At 33.1% G+C, this 26,293-nt stretch overlaps 3 protein-coding genes, 1 long non-coding RNA gene and 1 pseudogene across 8 annotated transcripts; 2 read left to right on the top strand and 3 right to left on the bottom strand.

The window, feature by feature from the left end:
* LOC108829000 (uncharacterized) lies at positions 1-4,307 on the bottom strand. 3 transcript variants are annotated; one of them, XM_018602642.2, is made up of 17 exons: positions 4,045-4,306; positions 3,614-3,683; positions 2,958-3,320; positions 2,713-2,883; positions 2,503-2,616; positions 2,367-2,425; positions 2,230-2,296; positions 2,115-2,166; positions 1,943-2,035; positions 1,781-1,864; positions 1,318-1,706; positions 1,163-1,224; positions 994-1,063; positions 772-852; positions 597-698; positions 391-503; positions 1-275 (listed from the first exon to the last, which is right to left on the bottom strand). In XM_018602642.2, the coding sequence occupies exons 1-17, from the start codon at positions 4,095-4,097 to the stop codon at positions 233-235; spliced, it is 1,986 nt and encodes a 661-aa protein (XP_018458144.1). In that variant the 5' UTR covers positions 4,098-4,306; the 3' UTR covers positions 1-232. The 3 variants fall into 3 exon arrangements, with proteins under 3 accessions (XP_018458144.1, XP_018458147.1, XP_018458148.1); XM_018602645.2 differs by having other exon boundaries at positions 1,781-1,831; XM_018602646.2 differs by lacking the exons at positions 1-275; positions 391-503 and having other exon boundaries at positions 591-710; positions 4,045-4,307.
* Positions 4,308-4,908: 601 nt separating this feature from the next.
* On the top strand, positions 4,909-6,545 carry LOC108829002 (CDP-diacylglycerol--glycerol-3-phosphate 3-phosphatidyltransferase 2). Its single transcript, XM_018602648.2, has 6 exons — positions 4,909-5,342; positions 5,520-5,617; positions 5,709-5,759; positions 5,845-5,958; positions 6,059-6,115; positions 6,206-6,545. The coding sequence occupies exons 1-6, from the start codon at positions 4,994-4,996 to the stop codon at positions 6,401-6,403; spliced, it is 867 nt and encodes a 288-aa protein (XP_018458150.1). The 5' UTR covers positions 4,909-4,993; the 3' UTR covers positions 6,404-6,545.
* A 113-nt stretch (positions 6,546-6,658) lies between these two features.
* Positions 6,659-9,871, bottom strand: LOC108829001 (jacalin-related lectin 22). 3 transcript variants are annotated; one of them, XM_018602647.2, is made up of 5 exons: positions 9,664-9,871; positions 8,740-8,956; positions 8,167-8,634; positions 7,151-7,582; positions 6,659-7,081 (listed from the first exon to the last, which is right to left on the bottom strand). In XM_018602647.2, exons 2-5 carry the CDS (start codon positions 8,938-8,940, stop codon positions 6,839-6,841), a joined length of 1,344 nt encoding a protein of 447 aa, XP_018458149.1. In that variant the 5' UTR covers positions 8,941-8,956; positions 9,664-9,871; the 3' UTR covers positions 6,659-6,838. The 3 variants fall into 3 exon arrangements, with proteins under 3 accessions (XP_018458149.1, XP_056862796.1, XP_056862797.1); XM_057006816.1 differs by lacking the exon at positions 9,664-9,871 and adding an exon at positions 9,627-9,650; XM_057006817.1 differs by lacking the exon at positions 9,664-9,871 and adding an exon at positions 9,401-9,566.
* A 3,359-nt stretch (positions 9,872-13,230) lies between these two features.
* On the top strand, positions 13,231-14,158 carry LOC130510697 (uncharacterized). Its single transcript, XR_008944420.1, has 2 exons — positions 13,231-13,525; positions 13,688-14,158. It is a non-coding gene; the product is annotated as an uncharacterized LOC130510697 (long non-coding RNA).
* Positions 14,159-23,312: 9,154 nt separating this feature from the next.
* On the bottom strand, positions 23,313-25,347 carry LOC130510457 (methyl-CpG-binding domain-containing protein 6-like; annotated as a pseudogene).
* Positions 25,348-26,293: the final 946 nt, after the last annotated feature.

The following is a 26,293-nucleotide window of genomic DNA, read 5'->3' as shown; positions in this document are numbered from 1 at the left end:
TGTTCTGAAATGGGTTTAATATATAGTGCAAACAGAACCGTTACAGGTAAGTTCGTAAAGTAGACAACAGTACAATAATAATAAATCAGTTTAAGAAACAAAAACAATGTTCCTCTCGAAGGATATATGATGCATGCCCCCATGCATTCCAAAGAGATTAATGTCTATACATATAGCTTAAAATCATGAAATGAATTATCAAAAATGATATGATAATATGGGATATATCATGCTAGGGACTGATCATGACCGGCAAATCTTGCTTCAGTACTTTCCTGGAAAGTTTCAGAAAACAAATGGTGTTGTAATTGTATCAAACGCAAGTTTCCTTCCTTGGGTTAGTGAAAGTCATTGTTCATAATGATTAAAAAAGGAAAAAAAAAACATTACCGTGGTGAAGGTTGTGCTTTATGATACTGCAAAGTCGCCTCCAACATGGACTCTGCCATTACTGCCCTCTCCTCCATCTCACCAAGCCCAGCAACAGCTTCCTCATATTTTTCCTAAACACCATTGTTTTCGTTACCAGACTGACTTGAGCCCAAAAAAAAAAAAATGGAATAGTAGTAGTAGTCAAAGCAAACCGTTCATTTTACCTGAAGCACTTCGGCAGCACGTCTCTGCGCTGCTGCATCCTGCTCAGCCGCTCTCCGTGCATCTTCCGTTACCTTATGTTCTTGCTCCATCCGCATCAAGACCTTTCATAAACTCTGAAATGATCTGAATTTGCGCTAGAAAGAGAGCCAACATATTAAAATCTGAAATGCCAACCTGTATCATAGCAGCTTCTTGATCCTTCTTATCAGACACAAGCTTTCGAAGCTCTGTCACCCCTTGCTCTAACTGCTCAATCTACCCCCCAAAACAAAACAAAAAATATATATTCATGTTTGTCAAGTAGCATAGGACCAAGCATTGTCCTTATACACCTAATTAGGAAGCATAGTTTTAAAAAAAAAAATATATATATATATATATAAAGAAAATTAATACCTTAGCATTCAGGTGACGCCGATTGTCTTGTTTGACCATCTCCATGAGAGCAACCTCCAGCTCTTCAGCTCTACAATTACATATGAAGTGATCAGAGGAGATAATATAAAAAGTTCAGGCATGATTTTGAATCTCCAAAGTCATTATACTAATTAGCTAAGAGATTAACCTTAGTAAAGCAGATCGTTTCTCCTCAACCAAATTGCAGAGTTCACCCTTCAACCGAAGAACCTGGAGAAGTTGTTGAAACTCTTTTTTTTTTTTTAAGTGAAGAAAACATTATCATTATAAGTTTAACACATAAAAAGAATGACACAAAGTTACCTGTCCTTGAAGGTCTTGACAACAATCTATCTCTCCACCATCCCCATTCAGAGTCAGACTAATCAAGACATCGTCTGCGTTACTGGATCCTGACTCAGAACGAGGCAAGCTCCCATTCGACGACAGCGAGGCTTTGCTGAAATTTAACAGAACTGATTTTGGGTCTTTTGAGTCCCTCCAAGCTTGAAGCCCTTTTAGTCTTTCCTCAAGTGCAGCCATTACAGCTGGCCTGTGCTTGCTTCTTAGCTCCTGCAGTCTACTCTCGTTTACATCTTGGTAACCCATGCAAGCAGTGAAAACCAGCTGGCTGCTATCGAACGTTGAACCAGTCATTGACTGTAGCAAAGTGATCGCATCTCCAGCGTCCTTGGTTGTAATTAGTGTAGGACCTGACCATGGTAAGTGTTAATGAGAGTATATTATCATATGGACACAACACTTGGGTTTTTTAACAGAGTAGTACCATAAAACTCCATCAATGCAAGCGCTGTTCTGAAAAGCATTACACGGTTTCCTTCAAACAGAAGCACATCCCACACTCTGAGAACTGTTAGTTATATAACAAACAAATATCTCTTTCAGAATAATAATATTTATAAAAAAAAAAACAGTTTTGGAACCTGACCACTTTCCCATGGAAGCATATTGATGAAGATTGAAAGAAACCATGGCGCTGTAACACAAGCCACATGCACTCCAAGATAATCTAGATGTTGAACTGCAATAAATCAATCACAAAGAGCTTTTAGCAACCAACCTGCGACGATTCTTTTGGTAAAAGATGAAAGAAACTAAACCCAATTTAGGAAATCTCTCTCGAACCAACTCCTCCAGAACTCGTTGGTCAACCTAAAAAATAAGAATCCATGAACAATGAGAAAAATAAAAAAACATTCAGCTAGTATTTCTTACCTGGGACTCGATCATCTCTTCAGAGTAATAATCATTGAAGTAGTCATCAATGATTCCTATCAGCGACCTCAAAAAATCAAACGTAAATGCTTAGTTTAGCTTACACTTCACACATGAGTAGTTTCTGAAACATATACCAAAAAGCATTCTCTTCTGGCATCAGAAGTAATAAAAGTCCAGCGAAGAAATTCATAGCCTGCACATGTTTTAATAGGTAGATGATCATTTGTTAAGCATATGTCACCAAACTTTAGAATAAACAGCAGGAAGTACCTGACAGTATCCAACAGAGGGATTATGCCTAGCATAAGCAGTTAGCAATCGCCTCAGAGCGTTTCTGCCATCATCATCTAAGGCAGGATGACCTGGAAACGTCCGGGGTAAATCCTGGACTTGAAACAAGCAAACGACTTGAGTATTAAAGAACCAAAAACACCACAGAGCACTGGCAACAAGAGGATAATAATCTAATTAGTTGCTGACCTTCTCTATCTGTCCTTTCCATTTTTCCACAGCAGCGAGTGGGTCTCCACTTAGACCTTTCTCATCTGCAGGCTGCATCTCTGTGTCCTTTCCTAGACCATCAGCAGCTAGCAGATTTTGGTAATAATTCTCCACCCGGCGTTTCTTAACCCCCGCAAATGCTTGCCAGAGCTGAAGATTAAATGATTATTAACGAGAAAACTAAACAACATGACAAGAATGCACAAGGCAAAAGGTTGTATTACCTCACCCCTCAGAGCCATAGGTGCACCACCTCGAACAAGCACTTCAAGTTCTTCTTTCCAAGGGCATGCAGACATGCATGTACCATCTGAAGATTCATCATCCTGAACTGGATTCGATCTCTCCACATCGTAGAACTCGTCTTCAGAATCATTCTCACATCCTCCTCTCTTGGAAGATTCCAGTTTCACACGAGCACTCATCAAGTCCTCGATTGCTCGAAGAGATGGTCTGATCTCAGTCCATATCTGATGAAATCTGAGCACTTTCTTTTCTTCAGATGATCCATTCACAGGAGACGCGGCAGAGTGTGCATGATCTTCAAGGAAACTGTTCCACCTGTCCGACCTCTCCCCTTCCTCCTCCTGCGTTTTATCAGAAAGGAGCAGACCGTCATAGATTTAAGGTGAAACAACATCAAGGGAAGCTAATGACAAACAACTGCTTCCAGCATTTGAAAACCAACAACGACATTATATAATGAGCCTTTGGATATATATCTAAAGCTTAAAAATATCTCAATTTACTCCACTTCTGATATCTTACACAACTTGTAATATGAAAATCACCACCAAAATTTAAGACAAGGCAAAGCCTTCTGTCTGAACTAAAAACATGTGTAATAAGATATCCAGAGTAGGGAAAAAAAAAAAAAGACCTGGTAGATTTTAACATATTCTCGGTATCTTTGCACATGATGAGGCCTCACAGAAAATCCATAAGCATCCCTGTTAACAACCATCAAATCAAACTACATCAGTCACTGAAAAATATTCAAATATCATCCATAAAAAAAATCAGACAAGATCTCCCAAGTGTTTTTTTTGTAGATTATTATTATTATTAACAACAATCCATTGAGACAAAAAAAAAAAATCTGTCTCTCTCTCTGACAAGCTAAAAAGTTGATGACTTTACAAGACCCTCTTCACTAATAATAAGGATTTTACATCACATAGATTGCAAATAATCAACGACAATCGTGTTCGTTCCAGTAACTAATCAAAGATCAATATATACCATCAATGTTCCGGGATAGGCAATGTAGTAGTGGCTAGCTTACGAAGAAGAAGATAGGAAAGGCGATACCTTTTGTGGTCGGATGCGAAGAGAGGGCTGGAGGAAACGGCGTCGGTGATCATCGTTAGTTACTGAGGTCGAAACGACGAGATCTCTCTCCGATGAGAGTTGGAAAAAAAAAACAGGCGGTAAGATCCGGTGGAGTAGTGACCTAGGAGGCTACTAATTACTTTTGATCATCGTCATTACGCGATTGAAAAAAGTTTTGAGGATCAAAGATACAGTGTGAAGAAGACTCAAAGAGAGAGAGAGAGAGAGAGGCGAGATTTTTTAATTGTTTTAAAATTCAGTTAAAAATAAATAATAAAATTAGTTGTGTCTTTTTTTTTTTTTTTGAAACACTTCTTTTTTTTCAAAACAAACTTAATTCCATATCCCTCATTGTATAAAAATCCATTTTTATTTATCAATAAATAATGGTTAATTATATATTTTTTCTAAATTATATATTTTATTGATTTAAAATTGCAAAGAAAATAGTCACAGAAAAATTATAGATTTATAATTGAAGTTTAAAACTCCCTGTGTTCCATATTATTTGATATTTTACTTCAATGCACAAATATTAAAAAAAAATTATTAAATATATTACTAAATTATAATTTAAAACTAATTTATTTTATTATAAATATAAATATTTAAAAATTTAGTTGGTTTCATAGATTTAGATAAAATTAAAGTTACACATCTGTGCAAATATCATCATCTATTATGAAACAATAAAAAAATTTAAAATTTCATATATGTTAAAACGGAGGAATTATATTTTTTTAATATGTGTGAAATTCTTTTTCCAACGACATTTTGAAAGAATATTTTATTTAAATGAGATTTTATCGATTTTAAACTTTATTTCAACTTCCAGTCTTCCTTCGATTTAAACCCCTTTCCAGAATTCTTCAACCAATTTCCAAATCAAATTAAAAAAAAAAAAAAAAGACTCCTTCATTCATCAGCCATGCTCAGATCCACCTTTGCTTCCTTAATCGTCGACGTCAATTTGCGGCGCACGTTACGTCTCTCTTACCCTGCGGCGCATCTTAGCCGTTCCTCACGCTTCACAGCCACTTCCCCTTGCTCCTCCTCCCATAAAGCTCCAACCTTTGTGATACCCACCACCTTCTCTTCCTCTTATTCCTCTTCGTCGGAGAAACACCCACCATCATCGCCGCCCCTTACCCGATCAGCAGCCCTCGTGGGACAAGACGACGCACCCATCAGCCACGACAACTCTTCTTCCAAAGTTCTTACATTGCCCACCATCTTAACCCTTGGTCGCGTCGCTGCCGTTCCCCTTCTCGTCTCCAGTACGCTTTTCTCATTTAAGTTCTAAAGTTGTTGTCTTTCTTTGAGATTGTGTGTTTTAACATGTTGAAAGTCTTCACCTTTTGCTTCTCTTTAGTTCTAAGCTCTTTTTTGGGATTGTGTTTTTTTTTTGTTCATGTTAAAGTGTTCACCTTATTGTTGTTGTTATTGCTTGTAAGCCTTCTACGTTGATGGATGGTGGGGAACAACTGCGACCACAAGCATCTTCGTTGCAGCTGCTGTTACAGACTGGCTTGACGGCTATCTTGCACGCAAGGTACTTTCTTTCTTTTTTTCTTTTTCTCATCAGTCTCTGTGTTTAAAGTTGCAATCTTGACTTGACGGTGAGAGATCATGTACGTTTACAGATGAAGTTAGGTTCTGCGTTTGGAGCGTTTTTAGATCCGGTTGCAGATAAGGTTTTGTGCCAGATTTTTTGTCTTTTTTTTTTCTAATCTTAAGCTTTCTATGTGTTTCTTAATTTTTTATGTCTTGTGTCTTCAGCTTATGGTCGCAGCTACATTGATCTTACTCTGTACAAAGCCTATCGACGTTGCTGTGTTAGGACCTGTTCCGTGGTTACTAACGGTACCGTCTATTGCAATCATTGGTAGAGAGGTAAGATCTGTAGAAAGATTGATTGTATACTCCTTAGTTTCCTTTACTTGTAGAGTAAGTGACGTGTCCTTAACTGTATGATGCATTTGTCTTTATGTAGATTACCATGTCTGCGGTTAGAGAATGGGCTGCATCTCAAAATGGAAAGCTATTAGAGGTAAGTTAGTTAGTTAGATCACCGAACATCTACCTTTCTCCTGGTATTGTAGTGTGTAAGAGCTTTTGTTGTTTTGTTTTCTGCTCACAGGCTGTCGCGGTAAACAACTTGGGCAAGTGGAAAACCGCCACGCAGATGACAGCACTAACCATACTTCTCGCGAGCCGGGACAGCAGTGTCGGATGGCTCGCAGCGTCTGGCGCTGGATTGCTTTATGTGTCTGCAGGACTATCGGTTTGGTCTTTAGCCGTTTATATGAGGAAGATTTGGAAAGTACTGCTGAAGTAGGTGGTAGTTTTTTTATCTATATCAGATTTGTTTTGCTTTTAACATCCATTTTGGATATGGAGTGTGTCTCGGTCATCGCCTGTACAGGGAGCACAAAACTATGTAGATGGTTTTGCTTTGTTCTGCTCTGCTCTGTTTCTTTATTTGTTGTCCTAACACAATTTAAAGGATAGGAATGGTCTGGCTTAAAAGCCTAATCATGGTGTGTATGAAAGGAACAATCATAACAGAAAATAAAGATAATACATACCAATATCTTATAAAAAAAAATTATTCATAAAAATAAAAACAGATACCAATCTCTTATTATTATTTTTTGCTAAAATTTGGTACCAATCTCTTATTGAAAGTCTTTTTATATTCATAAAGGATAACAGACGCAGACACACCAATCTCTTATTGAAATTTTTTGATTCAGAGCAAGTTTTTTGTCTACTAGATGCGCCTGGACATGGGGCTGATATCGTAAATAACCTCGGTAGCTCGTCCAGAGAAGCCTGTGATCTTGTGGTCTTTCTCCTCAAACGAGTACTTCTCACCAGAATCCAATCCATACATAGGTGTCTCCCTTTTGTTTGTCTTGAACTTAATAGACACAATCTTTCCAAATGGTGCACCGGGTATAGGTCTATAGTAGCCTTCTATGCCTTTTAGATATTCACCATCCTCAAGAACAATCTGCAAAGGCTCAAATATAAACAAAGATAAGTAAAAATGTTAAAAGTATGGTTTTAGAAAAAAAATTACCTCTTCAGCTCCGAGTGAAGTTATCTTCCCATGGTCATCACCAGTTACTAGGCCATTGCCTTTAATGTACACAAATTTGAGAAAGGCTACACCTTCTTCGTATAGTCCTATTGTTATCTTCTTGACACCATCGTAGATACCGTAATCACCCCATGGATCTCCTATCACTGGAGTGGGAGTGGGAACAGGAGTGTGTTCAAAATAAGCTCCAAGAGCATCAATAGCTTCACCTTCTTTTCCATGGAATCCGAGAAGCCTACCCTCATTTTGCCCCAGCACAAACTTCTTACCCACTTCGTATCCAAAGACTGATGTTCTGCCCTTTGATGTTTCAAACTTAAGTGAAGTTATGACGGTATTGCGGAAAAACTTTGGATTATCATAGGTTGCTTCCATCGATGTGATGTGTTCATTCATAAAATTAACCACAAACTGCAACAAGAAGTAAAATTCAAAAAAAAAATTATAGTAAAAAAATCCAAACACACAGGTCTAACTATAATATATTCCAACATTTTAAAAAAAATAATCAATGCTAGTTTTTATACTTATTAATAAAATATATTAAATTTTGATTGAAATTATATTATTTTTTATGATTAACTATTTCTTACGAATTTTAGTCAACTGAAATTTAATAGACAACTTATTTTTCAAAATTTACAAGCTATCACTATAATTTGATATAAAAATACATTGTAAACTAAAAATGTTTATCTTTTTGAAATTTTTTATTGATAAGTGAATTATCCCAATAATAGAAATGGCTTTTGAGGTATGAGGGAGATACTTCATACTCACTAATAATATTATATCAATCATCATTTCCAAAACTAACAACCATGTGAATTTTCAGAACTACTAGATCACCAACTATTTGGTACTAAACTTTTGGTTGGTTAACTTGTTATACTATTTCACATATAAACCAAATTTACATCTAACATGACCTATATATTCTTCTTCTTTTGAAAATTATTAGGCCAATCATGTATATAAGACCTAGTAGAAAATACCTCAGATTGGGTTTCTCCTTTCACCCCATGGTGTCGTGTCTCAAACCTCGCACCTTTCACGTACTCAAACTCCAAATAAGTGATACGACAATCATCTTGACCAACACGCACCGTCCTAACACCGTCGAAACAACCATCGTCCCAAACACTCCCCTCTTTACCACCTTGGGCTTCTAGCTTGTAAATAGGGAAAGGCGTGGTCAGAGATTCCAGTTCAAGATAAACTCCAAGAGCGTCGACAGCTTTATCCGACCGTCCATGGAAACCTACGATCTTCTTTCCCTGGTCCTCGAACTTGAACTTTGTACCATTGACAACTCCGAACAAGTTTGGACCAAACGTTGGAGACGTTCTACCCTTTGATGTCTTGAAAACGAGGGACGTGATCACTTCCGTGGCTATCAGAGCCACTTTGTTGTGGCTTCCCTCCACCGCTGTGATGTGTTCATCAGGATATTCAATTACAAACTGCACTTGAAAATGTTATTTGTTCACTCAAGAAATTAAAATACACTAATAAAAAACTAAAAATGTGAAAAAATGGAGAGTAAATGCAGAGGAGAAGTGGAGAACCTCTCTAGGGTCTTGAGTTATTGTCCCATATTCACGTGTTACAATTTCGCCGTCTTCCTTCACGTATTCGAATTTGATGTAAGTGATACGTGAGAGATCTTGCCCAACATACACTTTCTTTACACCCTCGTATACACCGTCGTCCCATTCACTCCCACCTTCACCACCGCAAAGTGCCAGCTTCTGGTACATCCTCGCCATTTCGAATCTTTAAATCCTGTAACAAAATGAGGAATATAGATTATTATATTGATTTAATGTTTTATAAATATGTTAATTTTGATTTAAATAATAATCCAAAATTCATTTAAAAACCCTCTACTAATGCTACCAATTTAAACATACACAAATGAAATCATACATACTGAGAAAAAACGGTGATAAAAAGTAAAGTAGTACAGTAATATCATGATACATAGCAAGAACACCAAAACGGTCCAAGAATCACATATAGAGTAATCAACTGATGAGTAGTATTTATATGTAGTGTGATTTTATAAGCTTAATAACCATGAAATTGAAAATATTATCAAGCAAAAGCCCCCACATAGCTGACTGAAAACGCATATTCACAGTTAGATAAACACCAATATCCCAACAGCTAAACACATAAATCTATCTTCTTCACTCAAAAAAGAAAACGCATTCGCAGACTTCTCACTCTTTGTTGAGATATCCTGCACTAAACACGCCTCCCACTTCTCTTAAAATTTTCTTCGAAACGATCTCAAGATATTTAGTGATATTCTTGTAACTTTTTACACAGGTAAGGTTATGTGTAGTTATTTATTAGTCGAAGATAAGATTAATGGTATTTGATGTTAATGGTAATCATAAGCGGGCTACCAAAAATGGAAATAAAAAAATAGAGAGAATGTAGTAGCTACATGAAGAACAAAAACGGATGAGAGAGAGAGAGATCACCAGTAAATTCTTGAGATCAGATTGAGAATGAAGGCGATGAACCTTATGGCAGGTTGGTGACATGTGTGTATTTATTGACGTTTCTAATGAAGTGCAACCAACACATGTTCCACGACTCACCAAGGACTGTCAACAATAGCAATAATTGTTTTTAATAGGAGTCCATAACAAGCCCAGTGTATTGAAGTGTGTGTAAGTGTGTAAATTCTTGAGATCTCACTGAGAATGAAAGGCAATGAACCATGAACCTTATGTATATTCAAATGTATGCATTTGTTGACTATTCTCGTGAATTGCAACACCACATGGTTCACGATTACGAAGGACCGTCACGATTACAATAATTGATAGGAGATTTTTTTTTTTGAAAAGGGGCTTTTGATAGGAGATATTGCAAAGGTAATAAATAAAATTTATTATATAAATATAAATAAGAACAAAAAGTTCGTGTCCGAGAAAAATGTTAAAAAATACAAAGAAAGAGATAAGATAAAAAAATATATTTTTGCAATTGTGTTATGAAAAGTAAATTGCTATATGTGCTAGTGATAAAGGGTTTATAACTATTCACTTGCTCTGTTAAAAAAAAAATAAACCGGAGTTTTTACCTCTAGTGGTAAAGGGTTCATAACAAGCCCAGTGTATTGAAGTGTGTGTAAATTCTTGAGATCTCACTGAGAATGAAAGGCAATGAACCATGAACCTTATGTATATTCAAATGTATGCATTTGTTGACTATTCTCGTGAATTGCAACACCACATGGTTCACGATTGCGAAGGACCGTCACGATTACAATAATTGACAGGAGATTTTTTTTTTTTTTGAAAAGGGACTTTTGATAGGAGATACATTATAAGAAAACAACACTTTGGCGAGGAAAATTAACGAGGATATAAAATCCTCGTAAAATTACGTCGACTTTACGAGGAAATTACAAAGAAAGAACAAAACGTCGTTATTTCCTCGTAAAGTAACGAAGAAAACATTTCCTCGTTAAAACAACGTAAAGTTACGTGGTTTTAACGAGGAAATTCTCTTTCCTCGCTAAAACCACGTAAAGCTTGCATCATTTTTACGAGGAAATGAGGAAATAGAGTTTCCTCGTAAACACAACGTAAATTCGCGTCTTCTTTACGAGGAAATGTTTTACGTGATTTTAACGAGGAATACTAAAGCACATTTTTTTTTGCTACCTATCTATTCCTCGAAAATTCCTCGCAAAACTTCAACTACCAGATTCGAAAATTTTCTATAAATATGGAAGTTTCAACATCATTTTAAACACACCAATATTGAGGTTTGAGGTTTGGAATGAAGAGTAGAAGATAAGAAAGATGATGTTTGTGGTTTGGAATTTTAGATTTTAGGCGTTTAGAAAGCATACCTCGTTAATTCCTCGTAGTTAACGAGAAAATAACAACGAAAAAAAAAAATGCGAGCCTCATTAATTCCACGTAAGACGAAATCGTCGTAAAGGCCTCGTAAGCTTACGTGGAATTACCGAGGCCCGTCGTTTATTTCCTCGTAATTTCCTCGTGGGTTTACAAGGTTTTAATGAGATATTTTGTCTAAACCCCTAAACCCTAAACCCCAAACCCCATATTTCTTCTATTTTGTCTAAATCCCAAACTCCAAACCCTATTAATAATTTTATAATTTTCAAAAGATTATATTTTCAAATCTTCAAAAGATTGTATTTTTGTTGCAAAATAAATAATTTGATTTTGTATAAGTTTATATTAGAAAGAAGAGATTGATATTAGAAGTTAAAGAATTGTGGTTTTAAATTTTGAGTTTTGAAATTTGGAATGAAGAGTAGAAGATAAGAAAGATGGTGTTTGTGGTTTGGGATTTTAGATTTTAGGCGTTTAGAAAGCATACCTCGTTAATTCCTCGTAGTTAACGAGGAAATAACGACGAAAAAAAAATGCGAGCCTCGTTAATTCCACGTAAGACAAAATCGTCGTAAAGGCCTCGTAAGCTTACGTGGAATTACCGAGACCCGTCTTTTATTTCCTCGTAATTTCCTCGTAGGTTTACGAGGTTTTAACGAGATATTTTGTCTAAACCCCTAAACCCTAAACCCCAAACCCCATCTTTCTTCTATTTTGTCTAAATCCCAAACTCCAAACCCCATTAATAATTTTATAATTTTCAAAAGATTATATTTTCAAATCTTCAAAAGATTGTATTTTTGTTGCAAAATAAATAATTTGTTTTGTATAAGTTTATATTAGAAAAAAGAGATTGATATTAGAAGTTAAAGAATTGTGGTTTTAAATTTTGAGTTTTGAAATTTGGAATGAAGAGTAGAAGATAAGAAAGATGGTGTTTGTGGTTTGGGGTTTTAGATTTTAGGCGTTTAGAAAGCATACCTCGTTAATTCCTCGTAGTTAATGAGGAAATAACGACAAAAAAAATGCGAGCCTCGTTAATTCCACGTAAGACGAAATCGTCGTAAAGGCCTCGTAAGCTTACTTGGAATTACCGAGACCCGTCTTTTATTTCCTCGTAATTTCCTCGTAGGTTTACGAGGTTTTAACGAGATATTTTGTCTAAACCCCTAAACCCTAAACCCCAAACTCCATCTTTCTTCTATTTTGTCTAAATCTCAAACTCCAAACCCCATTAATAATTTTATAATTTTCAAAAGATTATATTTTCAAATCTTCAAAAGATTATATTTTTGTTGCAAAATAAATAATTTGATTTTGTATAAGTTTATATTAGAAAGAAGAGATTGATATTAGAAGTTAAAGAATTGTGGTTTTAAATTTTGAGTTTTGAAATTTGGAATGAAGAGTAGAAGATAAGAAAGATGGTGTTTGTGGTTTGGGGTTTTAGATTTTAGGCGTTTAGAAAGCATACCTCGTTAATTCCTCGTAGTTAACGAGGAAATAACGACCAAAAAAAAAAGAAAAATGCGAGCCTCGTTAATTCCACGTAAGACGAAATCGTCGTAAATGCCTCGTAAGCTTACGTGGAATTACCGAGGCCCGTCTTTTATTTCCTCGTAATTTCCTCGTGGGTTTACGAGGTTTTAACGAGATATTTTGTCTAAACCCCTAAACCATAAACCCCATCTTTCTTCTATTTTGTCTAAATCCCAAACTCCAAACCCCATTAATAATTTTATAATTTTCAAAAGATTATATTTTCAAATCTTCAAAAGATTATATTTTTGTTGCAAAATAAATAATTTGATTTTGTATAAGTTTATATTAGAAAGAAGAGATTGATATTAGAAGTTAAAGAATTGTGGTTTTAAAATTTGAGTTTTGAAATGTTAAGAAGATTATATTTTCAAATCTTCAAAAGATTATATTTTTGTTGCAAAATAGAAAATTTAAATAAATAATTTGATTTTGTATAAGTTTATATTAGAAAGAAGAGATTGATATTAGAAGTTAAAGAATTGTTGTTTTAAATTTTGAGTTTTGAAATGTTAAGAAGATATTGAGGTTAAAAGGAAGATATGTTTGTAATATATGAAGTAGAATATAAGAAAGATGGGGTTTAGGGTTTGGGGTTTGAGGTTTCTGATTTTAGAGGTTTAGAAAATTTACCTCGTTAAAAACTCGTAATTTACGAGGCATTTAAGAGGACCAGAAAGACGGGCCTCGCTTATTCGTCGTTGGATTTGGGACGGGCCTCGCAATTTCCTCGTAAGTTTACGAGGATTTTACGAGGAAATAAAAGACGGGCCTCATTAATTCCTCGTAAAGCTACAAGGAAATTGCGACGCCTTCGTAAGTTATATATACAACCCAAACCTCACACTCTCCATTCGTCCCAACTTCCTCTCCAATTCCTCCCCATTTCCTCTCCAACTCCTCTCCCATTCCTCTCTCTTTCGAAATGGTAATTTCCTCGATCCCCATAATTAGTTTAGTATATTAGGTGGTTAGTTTAGGGAATTTAGATAGGTTTATGGAATTTATGTTCGTTAGATAGATTTTTTAATTATTGATGATAGATTTTTTATTATTGATGATCATAAACTCAAAAAATATATTTTTGCAGGTTCGCAAGAACATGCTTACTGCTCACTACAGAGACATGTTCGGTGAGCCTGGTAGTCAGTTAGACCCTCCAGGTTCTTCTTCAGGTGCCGGCGGTTCCGTGTGAGTGGACTCGAGGCCTTCATCAACGTTATAGCGGCCACAAATCCGGAATGGGAAACTTTGTTGAGGAACATGAAACAACAAAATCCCATTCCAGGCGAGTCATCGGGCACACATGACGAGGAGGATGTTACGAAGAGGAGCAAGGAATTCTACGAGGCGATGAACGGGCCTTAGTTTTTTTTCAGTTTATGTATTATAAAATCCAAAACTTATTTATATATCAAAAATTTTGTTGCATTTGAATTTTATTTAAAATTTATTTATAAACCACAAATATATAAATATTTTTACTAAATTAAATTAATAATTATTAAATTTATCAATATTATTTATTAATTCGAAAATTCGCATTATACGAGTTATTTACGTCGAAAGCTAACCGAGGAATTTACGAGGAATATTTTACGAGGTATTTACGAGGAAAGCTTTTCAAGGAATCTACGTGGAGTTTACGAGGAATATATTTCAAGGAAGTTACATCAAATTTACGAGGATTTCTTTTCAAGGAAATTACGTGTAAGTAACGACGAATGCATCGCGTGGTTTCTACGAGGAAAGCTCGCGAGGATTTTACGAGGAAATGCGGCGAAGAACTTACGACGAAATCTTTACTTCGTTTTTACGAGGAAATGGTTGACTCGCTACTTTACGAGGAAATGGCGACGAAATGTGTGTTACGACGGACGATAAACGACGAAACCCATTTCCTCGTTACTTCCTCGTAAACTTTCTTTTACGAGGAATTAACGAGGAAATTGGCCTTCGTTAAATATTTGTTTTCTTGTAGTGATATTGCAAAGGTAATAAATAAAATTTATTATATAAATATAAATAAGAACAAAAAGTTTGTGTCCGAGAAAAATGTTAAAAAATACAAAGAAAGAGATAAGATAAAAAAAATATATTTTGCAATTGTGTTATGAAAAGTAAATTGCTATATGTGCTAGTGATAAAGGGTTTATAACTATTCACTTGCTCTGTTAAAAAATAAAATAAACCGGAGTTTTTACCTCTAGTGGTAAAGGGTTCACAACTGTGAATTTCGCCACTTAGGTTCGAATCCAGGCCACTGAAAAATTAACATTTCGGTATTGTCATGGACCAATGATCGACACGTGGCAACAAGTAACTAATTTGGATCATTTCTGTGGGATCATAATATCTCTGTATAATTCAAAACAAAAATAAAAAAATTAAAAAAAATTCTAAAATAAATCCAGTGAAAAATTATAGTCATAAAAAGAGTACAACCGCACAATTTCTCTTTTCCAGTGATAATGATGTATCTTTTAGATCTTGTAAATAACAAATTTAATGTTACAGACATGTATATCTTATATAATAAAGTTGGGTTTTTTTCTCCCTTGGGGTTTTAATGCCATGTGGCACACTCATTTTAATAATTTTTTTTCTTAATTTATATCTAATAGGTTTTAATGTTAGTTATGAAAGACATTGGATTTTTAAAATTTTCCTCATAAAAACCAAGCATTTATAACAGTGTTTTGAACCCGAACCAGAGCCACTGTTGAATCGGTAAACTCTCCGACCCAATAGAAATCAGATTTGAGTTTTGTGAAAAAGCCAAAATATAAAACCCCAATTAAAACCTCTAAAAATTCACTGAAACCCAAAACCCGATACCGGTTGCACCACTGGTTAAACCAATAGATAATTTTTATTTTTTAGTTTTAATTATATTTTAAATTCTGTTCTATATTCTAAATTTTCAATTATCTATTCTATTAATTCTCCTGTATGACCAACTGATATTAGTGTGATCCAATACATTTTTGATAATATAAACTACTTTATTTCCTTAATTATCGAGACCCACTTTTATAAGAATCGTTAGATATAGCGGCAGTTATGCTTTTTAAGAAAATCACTACACATATTAATCATGTTTGATTCAACGATGTGCCATTTTACCTGAATTATCGGACGTAGACTCACCTAAATTATCAGACCTATAAAAGAATTTATGATTATATATAATTTAAACATACAAAATATATCCACATACCTGAATTATCAAAACAACTAAAGAATTTAATGATTATATATTTTATATACAGAAAATATATCCAATTTTTGGAAGGACGGATCAGAATCTAATCTATTTTTTTATATCAAACGGTTATTTTATTACTCAAATTAGAGGGAGCCTGGGTAACTAGACGAGAATAGAACAATCCATTCTATTAAAATAACATCATAACATCATAAGAAAAATATTATACAAAGATAAACATAAATATAACTAAAAATACAAATATAAAAAAAATTTGGTTTTCGGTGTAGATTGGATTTGATATTGGGTTTTGGATATCACACTTTAAGAACCATTCAAGTATATATGTCATGTCTAATAAAGTATGAGACTTTGATTTTCGAGTCGATTCTGAATCACTATTTTTGGTGACGAATATTATTGACTAATAATGTTAGGTAACTAATAAAAAAATATAATATGTTGCAAACTTCAAGAATAAAGTTTAAAAATAATTTTAAAATGCATACGGTACAAGTGTATAATTACGTAATTTGACATATTTAATATAGTTACCAAAAATTAAATTAAACTAAATTAATATTAAACACAAATATGATTACAAAAAAATAAAAATATAGAAATTAAATTTCTAAGAAAATTAAAACAAAAAATACACCCGCCTTTTGAAAGAGCAGGTCAAAATCTAAATGTAGCCTAACTATTTTAATAGAATAAATTAAAATATCTTATTAGTCATTTAAGAAAAATATTATACAAAGAAAAACAAATATATGACTAAAAATTAGGGGTGGGCGTTTGGGTATCCATTTAAAGATTTCAGGTCTATTCGGGTTCGGTTCGGGTCTATTCGGGTTTCCGGTTTTCGGGTTCAAAGATTTCATCCTCATTCGGGTATTTCTAAATTTCGGTTCGGATCTTTGGGGGTTCGATTCGGGTTCGGATAACCCATTTAAATTATTTTTAAAACTTTAAAATTCATTATATGCTTCAAATTTCTCAAAATCTATAAACAAAACAATATAATGCATTTAGATTTAAATAGTATATGTCAAAATACCTAAACATAACATATAAATTGGTTCGATTTGAATATTTGGGTAAAGAAACAATAGATATGTTAATATTTTTGATGTTTTGAGCATACTTTAGCTATTTTAGACATTTACTTTTGACTAATTGTATATATTTCAAGTATTTTGGACAACTTAAAAGTATCTTATATATATTTTAGATGTTTTTAGTATACATTAAATCCAAAATTGATTAATATATTTAGCTATATAAATCTATTTAGGATACATTCGGGTATCCGAAATACTTCGGTTCGGATCGGGTTTGGTTTCGGTTCTCTAAATACCAAAATTTTGAACTTATTAAGATATTTAATTAATTTCGGTTTGGGTTCGGTACTACTTTTTTGGATCGGGTTCGGTTCGGTTCTTTGGGTTCAGATTTTTTGTCCAACCCTACTAAAAATCATAAATATAGAAATTATTTTTTTTTTAAATGTAAAACAAAAAATATACCCGCCCTTTTAAGGGAGGGTCAAAATCTAGTCTTATATAATAAAGTTGAGTTTTTTTTTCCTCCCTAGAAAGAAACCCAGTGTCATTTGGCACACTCTTTTTAATAATTAAAATCTTTTCTTAAAGTATATTTAATAGGTTTTAATGTTAATTATGAAAGATATTGGGTTTTTAAACTTTTCCTCAATTATAATAAAGTTGGCTTATTTTTTTCCTTGGGGGTTTTAATGCCATGTGGCACACTCCTTTTAATAATTATTTTTTTTTCTTAATTTATAAGTATTTAATAGGTTTTAATGTTAGTTATGAAAGACATTGGGTTTTTAAAATTTTCCTCATAAAAACCCAAGCATTTATAACAGTGTTTTGAACCCGAACCAGAGCCACTGTTGAATGGGTAAACTCTCCGACCCAATAGAAGTCAGATTTGAGTTTTGTGAAAAAACCAAAATATAAAATCCCAATTAAAACCTCTAAAAATTCACTGAAACCCAAAACCCGATACCGGTTGCACCATTGGTTAAACCAATAGATAATTTTTATTTTTTTAGTTTTTATTATATTTTAAATTCTGTTCTATATTCTAAATTTCTAATTATCTTATATAATAAAGTTGAGTTTTTTTCTCCCTAGGAAGAAACCCAGTGTCATTTGGCACACTCCTTTTAATAATTAAAATCTTTTCTTAAATTATATCTAACAGGTTTTAATGTTAATTATGAAAGATATTGGGTTTTTAAACTTTTCCTCGCCCAAGCAATTATAACAGTGTTTTGAACCCGAACCGGAACCACTGTTGAACTGGTAAACGCCGTGACCCAATATAAACCTTGTTTGAGTTTTGTGAAAAAAATCCAAAATTTAAAACCCCAATTTAAAACCTAAAAAAAACTCACTAAAACCCGAAATCCAATACCGGTTACACCGCTGGTTGAATCAATAGATAATTTTTATTTTTTTAGTTTTTAGTTATGTTTTAAATTATGTTTTATATTATAAATTTCCAATTATAAATTTAGATTTTTTTCAGTTTTATTACCGTCTTCCTATTCTTCTACACTACAATTTACGTTTACAAGGAAGGTGAGTAAGCGTGATTTTGCTCGACCCGCACATCCGTAAAACAAACTCAAGGAAGATCAAGCTTATTATTCCTCTACATTACAATTTACGTTTGCAAGAAAAGTGAATAAGTTGTTTTTTTATTTAACTTAGTTTATAACAAGTTATTACATTTTTAATTTACAGATCAAAAAGAATAAGATCATATGATCATGTGGATTACAAAACATGTTTTGAATTGTTGAAGAACAAGAACTTGGCGAGCTGTTGGTAAGTTTTAAAATTTAGAGAAAATCAAAATTAGTTGATGTGATTTGTGTTAATTTATTTTTATTATTGACAATTTACTGATATGATGTTTTAATTTTGGTTTATTTTGCATTGGAAGTTTAATTTATTATTCATATTCGACATAAATATTTGTGAATGGTATGTCTTGATTTTTTTAGATGTCATAACTCTTATGTTACAAATTGTTTAAATAGTCTAAACTATTTCTTAATATTTTGTATGTCAAATGAAGATAAAAATATAGAAACCAATGTTAAGTATTTTCTAAATTTTTAAGCATAAAATAGATAAATATCCAAACTATTCTTTTATGTTTAGAAAACATTTCAAAATATTAACTATTATATAAAATTTTCATAGCTAATATATTATTATATAATAAAATTAATTATTTATTAACATGCGGTTCATCAACGATTGGTCCAATAATTCACTGATCCGGTCAATTCAGTGACCCGGGCAATCGTCAGATTTAGTGTATGGGTAGGGTTTCAAAATCACGGTTTATAGGTTTTCTTTATATTTGATGTTGACTATGGAGAATAGAGCATCTATGATTCTCTATAGTCAACAATATGTATCACTTTCGTAAATTCGACCCACATGATCCGTATGACCAAAAATCTTAAACCCGCATCCGCCCCTCCAAAACCCGTGGATAAACCGTCTTACCCGCGGGTAATAATAATTATATTAAAAACTAATTATTTTAATTATATATTATTATATTAATTATTTTCATTATATATTAATTATTAAAAACAATATTAAAATAATACATTATAACTAAAATTATAAAAATATTTTATATGTTTATATATTTTTACGAAAAAGAAAAAAAAACTTTTTTTTTTGAATTTGTGGATCGGCAGGTACCCACGACTCATATTCGGCTGACCCGCACCCGCCCCACTTAAACTAATCTTAACCCACACGCGCACTCGCAGTTCGAAAATTTAAACCGATCGACCCGCACCCGCTCCGCGGCGGGTCAAACGGGGCGGAGCCCCCGGGATTGGAATTAAATTCCCAGCTCTTTTAACCACTATCAAAAAGATTAGAAAATATCATTTTTAATTTTTTATACATATTTTCATTTCATATTTTTAGAATATTTTATTTACTAAGATCAAATAATAAATTATAAATTCATGTAAAAATACAACATATGAACCCGGCGCGTAGCGCCGGAATACCACTAGTTAAACATAACAATAGGTAATCTATACTATTAAATCAGAATCCCTCAGAGGATTCTACCCTTATTTTTTGGAGTTATTTACAATGAAATGCCATTATTTTTTATATCTTATAAAAATAAATTTCTAACCATATTTTCAACCAATCACAAGTCAAGTAATTTGCTAACCAATTACATTTAAAGTTTTAAACAGTCTTTAATAAATTAGATTTATATTTAATGTACTTAGATTTTGTCTAATTACTGTTTATACTTAACTAGTACTAGATTCCTTTTCCGCGCTACGCGCGGAAAAGTGTGTTGATAGTTGATTTTCTGATCATATGTTTCAATGTTTGTGTTTGGAATGAGAGTGTTGTATTTCTCAAAGCAATGAAAAAGTCGGTGAATTATTTATGGGTGTTCAATCCGGTAAAAACAAACTAATTATAATCGAACCTAGCCGATATTTAAAATGATTTTAATTTGGTAATCCATAATATACCGAATATATGTGATTTTTAAGAAATTGCGCTATCCAGAATATTCTGAATAAACGTGGTTTACTCGGTTTTTTATAATGATTATTTAAATATTTTGTTCCCCCAAAGCCTGAATCATCTGCTTTTGTTAAATGGAACACACTTATTTACATAGTTAGATGTTTATATACTTTGGCCGAAGATATTTTCAAACCCCTAAAATTTTTTTCCTGATGTATCATTCGACATAGGAATATCCTTCGTGCAGGTGCCTGGACCAGGATACGAACTCTCCCTCCAACATATTTTTAATTTTCGGCCATCTTTCTTTTTTGGCAGATTTAAACTTTGAACTTTGGTTTTATTAAATTTACGATTTTTTAAACATATAGTTTCATTTTCATAAATCATTAATTTATATACATACTATTCATATAAGTAGAAATAAAACATTGTTTTATTTGTTTTATATTGAAAATGTAATACATCAATGTTTTTTCAACACTTCTATAAATTTTGATAATATTTAATAATAGTAAATTAAATTAAAATTACATCAATAAAATTTAATTAATGTATAAAAGGTAAAAACAATTTTTTCTTACTTTATACGATAAAATAGAAAATCATAAATGAAACTTATACATATGATAATAGATGTGACTAAAACAATGATCATCCAAATAATTCGTACACTGAATCTCTATCTCTTGAATAATCTAGGAATATTTGTTTTGGCTTGAAACATACAATAAAAATAACTCCACAAAACTCCTAGTCCTTTTGCTTAAACCAAAAAATAACCAAATAAGTCTACCTCTCGTTAGAAACCAGAATCTACTAATGAGTTAAAACCTCAAACACCACGTACTCTTTAGTATATTTGTATCATATGGCTATTTTGATAAATATTTTGAACTTGGTCCTGTAACCAGATTATGAACATTGTAAGACCATTATAAATCTTTAGTATATTGATACATTGTACTTGCATACTGAACACTAACTTTAACTTATGTGAACACTACAGCAAACATCACCTGGTTAAATAAATTCCTACCATCCATCCCCGTTTATGTTACAACAGATGCAACAATCCCCCGTTCCAAAATAAAATTCAGAAAATCCAGAAAATCCTATTTTGTATAAATTATTTTTGGGCCATTGTCAATTTTGTTTATTAAATTATAAAAAATATTGTGTGAAAATATGATTTTTTAAAAAAAACTGGACCTTTAACTATGAATATAGGTTGAACCTGAAATGGTCGCACATGATTGAACCCGGAACGGTCGCACCGCCTGCCCCTTTAATTACTCGGCTCTGTTGTGATGATTTTTTTTTGTCATCAACATAAACAAACACTCTCATCTGGACTCGGAAAACCAAGCCGGTAATTCTGCATCTATGTGAACGACAAAAAACGGTTGTATTCTGACACTTCGTGCAAGTCTGTCCACCTGCATATTCTGTGTTTGTGGTACATGAATAATCTCTGAGTTGATGAAGACGTCTTTAAGAGTCTTTATATCTTCTAAATAACTTGTAAAAAACTGTCTTTCCATGAACCATCGGTGAAACACCATCTTCCTGGTTTTGACACTGGGTTGATACCGTCGACCTGTCGTACCTGAATCTGTGTATTCACATTTTGTGCATTAATCTATAGTGCTGATTCTGTCTCTGCCAATTTCAACGTATCTCTCAGCTCTGTTGTGATGATATTATACTGTCATTGATGTCTTTTAGTGAACTTTTAGAAAAACATCAAAAGTGAACATTTTAGTAACTAAACTAAATACGTATTTAACTAAATGGCAAATAAAATTGTTTAATTATTTTGGTACAATGTTAAATTTTTTAATATTTTTGTTTGTAAACTATGTTCTTCAATTTTAGAAGATTTAAACCTTCTTTTCTTGAATGGTTTTCATTTTGGCTTTAGTTGTAACACATAAGGGAGTAACATACAATTTTTTGGTGAAAGAGTAACATAAGTTGACCATGAGTGAAGACCAGTTTTGTCAGATATTGGAGAATTTCTTTAAAGTTTTGTGCTTGGTTTTTTTTGTCCATGCGTGGATGTGAACCAAAAAAAATCTAAAAATATGAACAGAAACATTGTCAAAAAAAAAATATGAACAGAAACATTATAAATTGATAACTTACTTCAATTTTCAATTAATTTTGAATATTGATAAAAGCTTTTATAAATTTATAATTTTGTTTATAGGAATATAGCTAAGATGTTATGGTTCCATATACTTATGTATCTTTATGAAAAATATTTAGATTTATTATATATAAGTAAATCATGCATTTGATTTGTACTTAGAACTAATTTTTTATGAAAATACTTATACATCTTTTCATCAAATTAGTTACATACTTAACTATTTTTTTATAAAAATACTTATACGTTCTTTTATAAATCTCATTAATGATACCATATATTTTATGAATTTTCAACATTTTTCTATTCTTTTTGTAAAAGATTCGGGATTATTTGATAAGATGTTCATTACTCGGTTCATTTTAGCTCAGATCACTTAGTATATATCACCATTTATCGACAGAGTTTTGTTGCTAAAATCCTCATGAATTTTCTTTTTTTTTTTTGCTTTCTTTGTGATTTTGTAGTTGTTTACGTATTATCCTATACTATATTGATTTAATCTTGGAGGCATTTGTAAGAAAAAAAAGGTTTCAAGCACCAAAAATGTTTTAAAACAATTTTGAAGACTAAGCTATAAAACAATAGGTCTTCTCAGTAAGTTACATATTTTTATATTAGTTAAACATCTACCTCCAGGATGCTTCTCCTCATCTGATTTCTCTCAAGTTTTAAAAAGAAAGAAATCCCAGTTTACCTAAAATAGAGAGAAGAATAACAGTTGGAAAAGTGTACATTTTATATTTGTATCTGTAAAAGGAGTTGGATGTATTAAAACAATTAGGGATAATAGCTAAATTTTATTAGATCAGAGTGTATACAATATTTCTACTACTTTCAAATTATATTTTGGTACTTGAAAAAGATAGTACCATTTAGCTTAGATTTCAGAGTAATTTTCCTTCTCGTCCTCTTTTGTACTCCTAACGACTCTCCCGTTTGTAACATTATCATTCTCTACTCCGAAAGGCACACCCAAAACCACCCGAGAAAGTAAATTGTCTGTCAAAAGGACAAATGATTTATTTGTTCATGGTTTGTGTCACGTCCTCATCCGTCCTCTGGAATATATCACTGGAAAACTTGCTCATATATACCTGCATGTCCATCTAGCTTTTCATCCCTTATGCTGTACTCAAAAACGATAGTTAGAAACAGTATAAAGTAAAGCAAAGCAAAGCAAAATCTCGAGCTAAAAGAGGAACATGTTTCTTCACTTCAGCTTTCAGCTTGTCCCCGTCTTTTCCCGGCCTAGAAGATGGATATACTGGCCTCTACTAAACCGCTACATGGAAACATAAATACAAATGAGAAGGGACAGTCTTGGGTTCGATTTGTTAACGTAGATATGACTAATAAGAAAAAGAGGGAAATAGAAAATAATTGTACTCGTGACCAGAAAGCATATGTGCATATCTCCCAACAGCACACCTGCCATTCGCTGAGACAGTCATTACATGAAAAAAGGTTTCCAAACGAAAATAATCTTTCTAGTTACATGTTTAAATAATCTAGTGCTAAAAGTTGGTTCATATGGTTGTTAAAAGTTGTGAGTGCTAAAATCTGTACTCAAATGTAAGTTGTCGTTTTTTAAACTTCTCGAAACAAAGCTTAAAATTTAATGAAGATTCTAGGAAGAATACCATGATTTTGGAGATATACGGTTATCTGAAATCAGCTTGTCTATCATCATCATCATCATCATCATCATCATCATCATCATCATCATCATCATCATCATCATCATCATCATCATCATCATCATCATCATCATCATCATCATCATCATCATCATCATCATCATCATCATCATCATCATCATCATCATCATCATCATCATCATCATCATCATCATCATCATCATCATCATCATCATCATCATCATCATCATCATCGTCGTCGTCGTCGTCGTCGTCTCAACGACGACAGTTTAGTTGGGTTCTTGGTCGTGATAACGTTAAACGCAGTGCACCATTCTCGTCTCAACGAATCTTGAACCTTGTCATCCCTAACAAAAGGTGTCCAAGCTTCCTCTCCTGCTTTTGCCGCAGACCAGCTTACCTTCTCAGGCGGATTCTAAAAAATCAAACTTCAATGGCGGCGATGGTGGCCGCGGCGGAGGAGGAGGAGGCTACTCTTTAGATTTTCTGCTGGAAACATTGCTTCCTTGCCCTTCTAAATGCTGCAAAACACAAGATTCCCATTTTATATCACGAGTTTGAACAAAAAAAAACGACGGTGGAAAGGTTCAAACTTGAACTCACGTCTGAATTGGAATCAGCTTTGTCTGGTTTCTTGCTTCCTTTCTTAGAAATCCCATGTTCCAAGTAGTAGAGCACTTCGGTCCTGGATCGAAACTTACATCCTGTGATTGGTTCATAATAGTACTGCAATAACGAAAACACAGGATCAAATAAAAACCCAGGTTATTTTTCATAATAGTCAATAATAAAAACTCATATACCAATCGATTCTCTTCCTTCTAAACATATCTAAAGGCAACATCTTTCTTAACTACGAAACACTGTAGCAGTAAAGAGATGAGATTGTTAAAGACCTTATCAACGGAACCAGCAGTAGCACCGGAGGTTCGAACTTTGTCTTCAACTCTCCAACCAGGAGGCAACCAATTGTTGTCTTCCGGCGCCTCACGCTTCCGCGACTGATCCGTACCGTTCGACATCTCCGATTCGTACGCTCTCTCCCCCTCAATCAATTTGCTCCCCTGAAGTAGGGAGTCGTTGGACAATTGATTACTCTACAGATCGGTTATAGTGGAGATGGAGAGATAAAACGTCGTTTGATCGACGAAAAATCTAGAAGAAAGGAAAACGAAAAGTAAAGGGAGACGAAATAATTCAGAGCCCAAATAGAGTGAGTGACATGGCAAAATAACAATCTCTCATTGGTTGATTTATTGATCCTATGTGGACAGGTTTAGAGTGGAGGATATTTTCCTTTTAGTATAGTATAGATTATGGTCCATGCTCTGCATGGACAAAATTATTGTAAAAAGTATATACCAATTTGAACAAAGAAAATAGTTATACCCGAAAAAACGAATGTTCAAAGCGTACAGTTATAACTAAATTTATGAGGATAAAACATGTATTTTGATTTTCGAAGAAAAAAACAGTATATAACAAACTAAAGACTAAAAATAGTTCAATTAATTATAAATCTATATAGAAGAACAAATATATTAGAAAACTTGCTTATTTAATGTCCAAGGAAAAAAAATTGCAGGAGAACATGTACATTTGTAAATTGTACAATATGTGATTCCTTCCACTTTCGAAACGGTAAATTCGAGTTGAAAGAAATACTATTTTGATGAATTATATAAAAAGACTGAAAAACTGTACCTTTTTATGGTATGCGATTAGAACATTATTTTTTTGTCATGATGGTCGTTAAGAGTTAGATATTGAATACAATTGTCTGCCATTTTTCCTAAAATAACAAAAAGATAAGAATATTTCCAACTGATAAAAATTGAAAACATTCTTGAAAACATGTTGTAAAGAAAAATAAATGGAAGAAATGATTACCTTGTATCCTCTTAGCATTGACCAAATACTACGATTGAAAACATTTGGCTGAACATTAGATAAAAGAAATGTTGGCATTTGATCGCCATAAATGGTAGACCTTAAGGCATCAGCATCTTCTTGTTAACATTTTTATCCAGAGATTGTTTATGGATCGAGTTAGCAGTTTAATATGTAGAAGCAAAAGAAGTTGAGATCGTGGAGATCAAGATGAGGAAAG

The sequence above is a fragment of the Raphanus sativus genome, chromosome 4 (assembly GCF_000801105.2).
Source record: "Raphanus sativus cultivar WK10039 chromosome 4, ASM80110v3, whole genome shotgun sequence".
Taxonomy (NCBI): Eukaryota; Viridiplantae; Streptophyta; class Magnoliopsida; order Brassicales; family Brassicaceae; genus Raphanus; species Raphanus sativus.
The sequence above is the reverse complement of the archived record's forward strand: the minus strand, read 5'-3'. Positions and strand labels throughout refer to the sequence as shown.